Consider the following 10,258-nt stretch of genomic DNA (forward strand, 5'->3'; position numbering starts at 1 on the left):
GATTTTGTGTAATTATACATAATTTGAATTGTGGTTCATATATATATATATATATGAAACTTTTATTTTGATTTAATCGTATACATTTAAAAAATAAATACATTTATTTTCATAGCAAATTAATATAATTGTTTATATATGTGATATATCAACGTAAAATAATGTTAATTAGATCATGTTATTAGTGATTTGTAAAAATTGAATAAAATCAATGATTCATATATAAAATCATATGAAATTAAAGTTTATGGATGACATTAAAGTTGAAATAAATATGGACACATTCTAAGGTAACAAATAATAAAGGCGTCCAAATAAGAAATCCTAGTAATATTATAAATTGCATTTATTTTGTTCCTTCGTCTGACTGACAAATATGGAAATATTTAACCTTGCTGCGTCTGGATGTCTTTGATTTATTGCTTCCGGAAAATACAATTGTTTTTCAGGTGAAATCCTGAACATTTTACAACAATATCCTCGAGTAAAACGAAAAAGAAATCGAGTTAGGTCATTGGTTTTTCCAACAACGCTGACAAATACCACTCATTCTTGTCAACTCCACGATCAACCTTTTTCCCAACATTCCACCTTAGTTTTGTAAACCCAATTCGATCAAACATTGGAGCATAGGTTTGATTGAGCTGCGGTCCCTGACAGAAGAAATGGTCAAGCCAGAATAGCCCCCCTGGTCTCAACACTCTGTATATGTCATACACGGCGAACTCCAACATTGCATCTGGGATCCAATTGCTCAAAATATGCATCGAATGCACTATATCCAATGTGCTCTCAAAGAATGGAAGCCTCTGCGAAACGCTAATATGTATTGGGATCAAGCCCCTGGATGCAATGAAACTATTGAATGGTCCATCCAGGTTCATTGAACTAGTGATGATGGTGATGTTCCGCTCTCTCATCCTTGCTGCGAAAGTGCCACTCCCACCTCCAATGTCAAGTCCGATTCGAATAGTCCCGGCTGGTTTCGTTTGAAGAACTTGATCGAGTCCATAATCTAATCCTCGATCGTAAAGCCATCTTCGTTTTTCTCGGCCTTGCAAGTCAAAGCAGTCCTTACAGTCGACGGTCCCTGGAAAGTTTTTACGGTCAATGAGGCATTGGTAACTTTTGCAAGTGTAGGGATCCCAAATGATGCTGGTATCTGGTGGGGTTGCCCAAAGGCTATCAGGAAATGGTGTTGGCTCAACATAACCGATGGGGGATTTGGGGTGGCATCTACGGCGAGGGAGTGGTTCACACCCCTTGAGCAAAAGCTTTTGAGCAAAAACGTCATCCATAGGACATTCGCCACCAATATCATATGTCATGTACTGAGCCAGCTCCTTTTGAAACCTCAAGCAGGCTGCTCCAATAGGCGGATAGATCTCATCAGATGCCATCCTTGGGGAGTATCCTAATGGGAGTTTGTGAGGGAGAATGGCAAGCTTGAGTTCATCAGACAAGGAAGCAGTAGTAGGAGGAATGCCGAAAAAATCAGCTTCTTCGTCGACTGGTAATGAAAGCTTGCGTTCACGGATGATATCAATAACGAGGTCTCGCACAAGAAAGTTGGTGGAATTGATCTTGTGGTGCAAGTCAGCAATAAGAGAGTAACTGTCAAAGAGTTTGGACTTTGTAGAGTTGAGCTCCTGCAAGAGATGAGAAATGGTTTCCTGGTGAAGAAAGAGATGGGTATGGGGGGGGTCAGATGATGATAAGCTGAAAGGAAGGCTAGAAAAGATAAAGATGGTGACAAGGTTGGTAAATATCAGAAGGAAAAGCATTTTAAGCGTGAAGAAGAGATTGTTGTTGTGAAAAAATTGCCTTCTTGGATAGCTATCAGCTTCACTTCCCATGCTGCTGCTCCTTGATTTTGATTTCTTCAAAGGACTTGAGATAGAGAACATGGGGGGTGGGGGGAATTTTATGGATAGATTGGATGATGGGATTTGAAATTAAGCTAATTAATTTGGTCAGCTTCGATTCACGTTCTAATGGAGCTTCGTTCATTGTAATTCGCCGCCTCACACGTTAAAACTTTCAAATATTGTGATATTTTAATATTAAATAATAGTTTCTATTTTCCATTACTACTATTCAATAGTGGAGCCTAGTAGGGTACTAGGGGCCATTGCCCAATGTTTAAAATTTTACAATTTAATTCTTTTAGATATATTATATTCTTTCCAAAAATATAAGTAGGCCCTAAGGTTCAAATTTTTACAATTTCCATATATATATATATATATATATATATATATATTATAGCCCTCCCAAAAATATAAGTAGTCCCTCTAATATTTGTATAGTATTAAAAATAATATAAAAAATTGTTCTTGATAAAAATAAAGAGAAATATTTTCTTAAAAAATTAAATGATTCATGATAATTTTGAATGATATTTTGTTAAATAATAAAAATTTAATATTTTATTTAAAATAATAATTATAAGTAATATAATTAATATATATAAAAAGAAAAGAAAGGAAGAACATATTTGTGCCTAGCAAAAAATAAGAAGAAAAAAATTTCTTCATGAATTTTCCTCCAAATTTTAAGTATAGGGTATGTCTTTTTTTCAAATTTGGCATAGATTTTGAATATGTATTAATAGTTTTTTATTTTATCAAGTGCATTAAAAGTTGCCATTAAAGAATATTGATGGAACTCGAAAACTTACAAAATTAAGTGAAATATGTATCTTTTTTGATAAAAAAAATGACTAGGAGACAGTTTCTAACTTGTTAGAAGTGTAAAAACAAAACAAATTAAAATAGCTAAATAATGTTATAGTAAGTTTCGGCCAAAGTGAAGAGAAGAAAGAAAACTTTGGTCACTTTGTTTAAAAATACATCAAATGATAGCTTGTGAAATAGTGAGTATTTTGGTGAAAACGAAATAAAAAATAGTTAACTGAGTCGAAAGTAATGTGAATTTCGCATTTTTTACCCAAACAAGGCTTTGCAACAAAATGGAGGATGAGTTTTTTTTTTTTTTACAGATGATCTTATTGTTTATATTGAGAGAGAGATTGCCCAAACCTTTAATTTAGACTCTATATTTAGTGATTTTATCTGTTTCAAAGAATGTTGTGCACAATTTTAAGTAATGATATGCTATTTTTTTTAATTGTTTTTTTTAAATAGGTTTTTCTACCCAAATAATGTGAAAAAATTAACTAATTACCAAAATAGGCACCACACAAATTATTTATGAAAATGGGCAAAATCTACCGTACCTGGCCAGTATTGCTGACGTGTTAGGCGGCACCCCCAAAGTTTTCAGCACATCATTAGGTCATCACTATCTTTTAAAAAAAATACAATTTTTTTTTGTGTCCCCACTGTGTCAGGAGGCACCGTTGTGTATTTGGATGAGGATGAATTCAATTTTAAAGTTTGGGGCTTAATTGTGAAAAATATGCTTGTATTTGGATGATCAAATTTGGTTGATTTTGGATGACCATGAATTGGTTGCACTTAATTGATTGTTATATGTTGGAATATTATTTCTTTTGAATCGATTGTTTTTATGCTTAAACCGATTGTCATGTTAAAATACTGTTTCTTTTGAATCGATTGATTATATGTTTAAATCAATTGTTATGGTGGAAAACTACTTCTTCTTCTTTTGAATCAATTGTTTATATGTTTAAGTTGATTATTATGTTAGAATACTGCTTCTTTTGAATTAATTGTTTATATATTTAAATTAATTATTATATAGGACGTTTAATTTTAATTTGACCCTTCAGAATTAAGATATTGACACTGCTACTACTATTTGACTGGAAAGAGGCTTAACGTGCACTGCAATGGAAACTAGACTTACTAATAACTTGCACATGCCGTATTTGACAATCTAATATATATCAAGTAGAAAAATATGGGCGTTCTCTAAAAATAATAATATGTAGGCTCCGTAGATGTGCCTCCCCATTCATAAAAAAACACTCGTACCCCTTTATTTATTTATGGGATGAATTGCGGAATTTAGTTAAATCTATTATTATTTTTTCATTTTAATCTTATTTTGTTAAATCTTTATTTTGATGAACTAATCAATAATTAATTTTTGTATTATCAAAGTTAAGTGTCATTAAATTTTTAATGAGAGAATGGTGTGATAGTTAGAAAATTAATATAATAATAAATTTAGTCATCAACTTTGATATATTATGTCGATTTAATTATAAATTAAAAATTAATCCTTAAAATTTATAAATAATCTCAATTTAATTTAATTATTGGCCAGGATCAGTCTCATTCAATCACTCTCCTCTACAATCTGTCCATCCTGAAAGATAAAGGTCAGGAGGCTAAATCACTTGTTAGCATCCTTATACCTCCTGATCAAGCTCAACCGGAGTCAACTTCTTTATCCGTCTCAAGCACAGCATCTTCCAACAGATGTCTCTTGGAACCGCTTCAGCTAACAATATCAACACTAAATGGCATCAGCAGCATGTTAGGGTGATTCCTGATAATCAGATATCTCAACCACCCAACTTCAGTGATATTTGTGTCGGTAACATTGTTCAAAAAAAAAGGGCAAAGCTTTTATTCTAATGCTGAAACGATTAGCTGGTATGACGAGTTGACGACCACTGTAATAATTACCGTAACATCAGCAATGGCAATAATAGGAATCGAAGTTTACGAGTTAGTAATGACGATTAGCTGGAAAGGAAAGAATTTGTTGAATTGCCAAGAAATGAAACTAGTGAAGGGTGTGAAACGGTTTCAGCTAAGAACTATGACAAAATCGAATTGGGTGTCTCAAAATTTTCCATCGGTTTAGTCCAATTTTTTATTCTAGTATATTGGGCATCTCATAAGTTGTAATACTTAATTTTTTTCTTAATTTGCCAGGATTTCTTTTCTTTTTACCTAAGTTGGCTTCCCCAAGTGGGGAGGAGGTAAGCAACTTTTAATGGTTAATTTTTTTTAATAAATTATAACTAAATTTATATAAATAAATTTAGCCATCAACTTTTACATATTATATCGGTATATACATTAGAAAAATGTTGAGATGTCTATATGTTGGGTCTGGTGTCCTAAGTATAATATTTTCGTCTATGTACACTTGTATTTTTTAAATAAATTGATTTAATAAAATTATTCTTGAAATACATTAATATTCTTTGTCTATTGTCCTTAATGATTTTTACATGCAAAGCAAAATGGAAGCAAGTATTAGCTCATTGGTTATCTAATATTTAACTAATACAAAGCGATATTACGTGGTCAGATCGTATGACGAAAAGACAATTTATATTAGTAGATGAACCCGAACATGTAATTAGTTTAATCAGAAATGAGCAAACTAGTTTAAAAAATAATGTACCGTTTATCAAGTCTAATTGGAGAGATTCTTTGTCTTGAGCATCGGAGTAGATGATTCATAGAAGATAGAGACATAGATGTGACTGATTGAACTGACAGTACATCAGATAGGACCCAAGTAGAATAGATTCTGAATCCGTGTAACACCCCTAACCTGTATTTGTAGCCGAAATAGGGTTACAGGCATTACTGATCAATCACAACATAATTCATACATATATGCATTCATAATCAAAAATCCATTTAACACATTCACATTGTCCTTTCTAAGGTCATATGAGACCTTAAAACATGCTTAAATGAAGTTTGAGACTAAACTATATACATTTGAAAACTTTGAGAAATTTAGAAAATTTTCATGAATTCAGGGTCACATGCCTGTGTGAACAGGCCGTGTGCCTCACACGGCCACCAGACACGCCTATGTCACAGGCTGTGTGAAAATAGGGCATATATACTAACTTGGGTCACACGGCCGACCACACGCCCGTGTGCCAGCCCGTGTGCCATACACGACCAGTAGACACGCCCGTGTCTAAGCCGTGTAACTCACTAACTTGTTTTAATTAAGCATCATGGGTTACATAGTCGAGTCACACACCCGTGTGCTCAACCGTGTGGCACGAGAATAGAATATAAGCTACTTTTCTCACTTAAGTCACATGCATCCTAAGGCATCCTAATGGTAACAAATATAAAACCAAATAAGCAACCAAAAGTGATCATTTCCAACATAAATCATACCATCTTGAATCATTATATTTCATTTCTCAAATCTCAACCATTTATTGACCAAAACACACACCAAAACTAGCATGAATCATTTATCATCTTTAACATTTTTTTTTCATATGTCTCAAATTCCAACTAAATAACCAATCATATCATTCAACCTATATCCAAATCAAAGCTTATCAATGCATCATCTCAAACTCATGCCAATACATGCCATTTCTTAAACCACACTATTACCATATATATTTGCATTCCAAGCCAAAACACAAAATTCATAACATAAGCCAAATTCACATTTTATACCAACCATGTCAAATCATAAGGCCACACTATAACCATCAACCAAAATCATTAATAAGCCATTTCAAATGACCATTACATTTCAAAAAAAAAAAAACCATATAAAAAAGACCATAGCCTATACATGCCATAAAACCAAGCCACAAGGTGTAAAATATCGAAAATCAATAGCCGGATAGTGTGATGCGATCTCTGTTGACTCCCAACCCGAGCGAACGTTTGAGACACTATAAAAAATAGAAAAATAACACAAAGTAAATTTCACAGCTTAATAAGTTCGTATGTAAGCCTAAAATGATCACAACATTTATATAACAATTCGAAATAGATAAATCATTAACATTTAAAGCATCAATTCATGAGCTAACATCAAATTATTCATGTCCTCATTCGCTAGTTCTCAACTTCATATAACTTGATACTTGAGTAGTTTCCATACATACCTATACTGATACCTTTCTATTTATCACCCACACTCTTATTAAACCTCTTTGGTTTATAAGTGCTTATGATACAAATTCATCGATTCCGATGCCATAGTCCAACTATGGTCTTACACATACATTTTCAAGGCCATGCCGTGGTCTTCTTTCACGTGCCATATCCTGGTTATGGTCTTATTAGGCGATTGCCGTATGTATATTTAGTTTAAACAACTATTATTCATATCTCACATAATATTCAATATATACTTCATTATAGTCAAATAAACACATTTTGACATGAAGCACACTTATACTCAATTCTTTCTTATTTAATATACATAATACAATATGAACTCACCAATTTACTTTCATTCGATTCTCACATAAGTTCTTTACGTACCTATATTACTTAATCCGACCGTACTTTAATTCTTGTCTTGACTATGCTCGTTAAGTCATTCGATATTTCGCACACTAAGTGCCATTCTCAATATCTCGTATACTAAGTGTCATTCTCAATATTTCACACACTAAGTGTCATATTTGATGTCCCGCACACTAAGTGATGTACATAGCCGAAGCTATCTCAAATCGCACACTAAATGCCAAATTTAGCTGAAGCTATACCGAATCGCACACTAAGTCCCATATTTAGCCGATATGTCATCAAACATAACAATAGTCACGTATATATAATTATATGATATCAAAGAATTAAAAGCGTAAATATGACAATGCTTATTGCATACGAACTTACCTCGATCGTTAAAACGACGGAACAGATCGACTAGTTCAATACTTAGTTTTCTCCCGTTCTAGATCCGAATATCATTTTTCTCAATCTCTATAATAAAAAATTTACTTATTTAATCATTAATTCATTCAATTTAACACAATTTACACATTTTGGCAAAATTACACGTTTCCCCTATTATTCCACATTTTTGCAATTTAGTCTTTATCACATAAAATCACAATTTCATGAAACTAAACACAAACCCAAGCTAGCCGAATTTTCCATATATTACTTTCAACTCATATTTTCAATTTATTTCATATTTCAACCCCTCAGTTTACACTTTTCACAATTTAATCTTTATTTGACATTTTTACCAAAAATCACTTAACAAAACATATTAATCTATCAACAATTATTCATTTTCCATCATCAAGACTCAAAAACATCAAGCTATCATCAATGGCAACTCAAAAATTCATAAAAAAATTCAAAAATTAGGGTACGAGTAAGCTAGAACACGAAGCAACGATCACAAAAACATAAAAAATCATCAAAAACCGAGCTTGAAACATACCTCAATTAAATAAAACAAGGGCAGAACCCTATAACATGATTTTGGCTTTTATTTTATTTATTATTAACTTTAATTACCTATTTACCTTTTTACCCTTTAAAAACATTAATAATTACACCAAATGCCACTTCACTAACGTCCAGTATCTCATAAATGGGCTATTTGCCACATAAGGACCTTTACTTTTAAGTTCTATAGCTATTTGACACTTTTAGCTTATAGAACCCAACTTTTATACTTTACGCGATTTAGTCTTTTTTACCGAATTAACCACTTAAACGATAAAATTTCTTTACGAAAAATTCACATAACTCTAATATCAAGCTATAAATATTAAAAAAATAATAAAATAAAATTTTCAATGTCGGATTGTGGTTTTGAAACCACTGTTCCGATTAACCCTAAAAACGGGCTATTATAATCCGTTTATGGATTTATTCATTTGTGATGTTCATGGTGTGACATACCTTAATCCTGAGTGGATGATGAAATATGTATACATGACTCGTATACTTTGATGTAAATAAAAGATTGAGTTCAAATAAATAAGGAACCGAAAACTAGTGCGTTGGATGTACGACTTCTGCAATATGTAGCATCATTAACAATAGTGGAATTCATAACCAAAGACATGGGTAAATGATATCCTCTCATTGGAATTACATGATAGATGAAATGTAAACGTAGCCACGGGTCATTTGTCTTTATGATGAATGACTTAAATATTACTTGACAATAATTGACTTTTCTTGAAGGAAGAGTTAATGATTACCATGAGATAAAATATGATAAAATTGGGAGAATAAATCTATCTTAAAGAGATTAGGGATATCCTATAAATGAAACACATTTATGACTAGGTCATTGAACAAGCACTAATCAAGTAACTTTTGTAATGATATGTTATTAGAGAGAGCTCAGTCACGATACTATAGTAGAATGACTTTGTGACTAAATGAGTTTATAATTAATAGGCCAAAAGTTGAAACTTAGTTATAAATCATTTGAGCTCTAATTATATATGTCTAATTGGTCTCTCTGTTAATTCGTTGAAATCAGAAACAAATTGTATGTTGAATCAAATGAATAGAAATGTATAGAAATGATAAAGTTAGAGAAATGTGTTACACTAAAAAATGAATGTGATTTCTCACTAAGTATGGAAATAACACGAGAACTAATTTAAGTTTTTTGAATTATTATTTAATTACTTGAAGTATGAAGATAGAATTAAATTAATTGACTATTGTGAATCCGTTGAATGTAGAAATTAAATATATTCTTTTATAGATTCTTTTACCGTAAAGTTGTAATAATCTTAACGAAATTAAAATTGAGTTGAGAAAATTATTTAATTGAAAAATTGATTTATTTAAATTAATTTAATAAATAATATTTATTTTGAGAAATAAAAATATGTATTGGGTTGTATTAAATTATAAAATACCGGGTTAAAAGTTCAGAAATTACACATAATTGGATCCGATACAGGAGAAGCCCCAAACCCCCTCATAACAAGTATGAGGGGTGACAACCCTAGTAAATATCTAGGGTTAGCCTCTCCTGTCTCTCCTAATTCAATGAAGAGATTATTTTTCTATTAAATAAATATAATTTGTATTCTACTAATTCAACTAGGGTTTCACTACCTCTCCTTATAAATAGATGATTCTAGTAAGGCTAAAAGTATAAGTTTTACACAACTTTAAGATATTGTTATTTTGCTGGAAAATAAGTTAGAATTTATTTCTAAGTATAAGTTTTATTTTCCGAGAATAACAATTCTACCAGTTTGAATAAAAGAGATCACTTTCCTATAGAAAGTAAGAAAATATTTTTAAATTTGTATTGGATTTGAAATTGGTTGAGCCCATATTCAGGGTAGTTCATGGTACGAGAATAATGGAGAAGGTCGTTAAGTTAAAAGCTAAGAATGTCTAGAATTTGTCTCATTCAAAGAACATATACTATTTCGGGAAAATTATTACTATAAATATCACAAACCGGTACAATTTTTAAAATTTTTATTTTTCCTCTATGCAAGAAAATCATTTTCGAGACGGGCAACGAATATAACACCTCGTAGCTCGGATCTGATGATCGAGTCAGATATGGAGTGTTACAATACCAAAATATA

At 31.7% G+C, this 10,258-nt stretch overlaps 1 protein-coding gene across 1 annotated transcript; it reads right to left on the bottom strand.

Annotated features, from left to right (window-relative positions):
• Positions 1–383: 383 nt before the first annotated feature.
• On the bottom strand, positions 384–2,025 carry LOC108485787 (probable methyltransferase At1g29790). Its single transcript, XM_017789632.2, has one exon. It carries the CDS (start codon positions 1,905–1,907, stop codon positions 507–509), a length of 1,401 nt encoding a protein of 466 aa, XP_017645121.2. The 5' UTR covers positions 1,908–2,025; the 3' UTR covers positions 384–506.
• Positions 2,026–10,258: the final 8,233 nt, after the last annotated feature.

This window comes from Gossypium arboreum, chromosome 6, assembly GCF_025698485.1.
Source record: "Gossypium arboreum isolate Shixiya-1 chromosome 6, ASM2569848v2, whole genome shotgun sequence".
NCBI lineage: Eukaryota > Viridiplantae > Streptophyta > Magnoliopsida > Malvales > Malvaceae > Gossypium > Gossypium arboreum.

What these genes read in the sequence shown, in the direction of transcription:
- LOC108485787 (XM_017789632.2), bottom strand. Translation starts at nt 1,907, where the DNA reads ATGTTCTCTATCTCAAGTCCTTTGAAGAAATCAAAATCAAGGAGCAGC.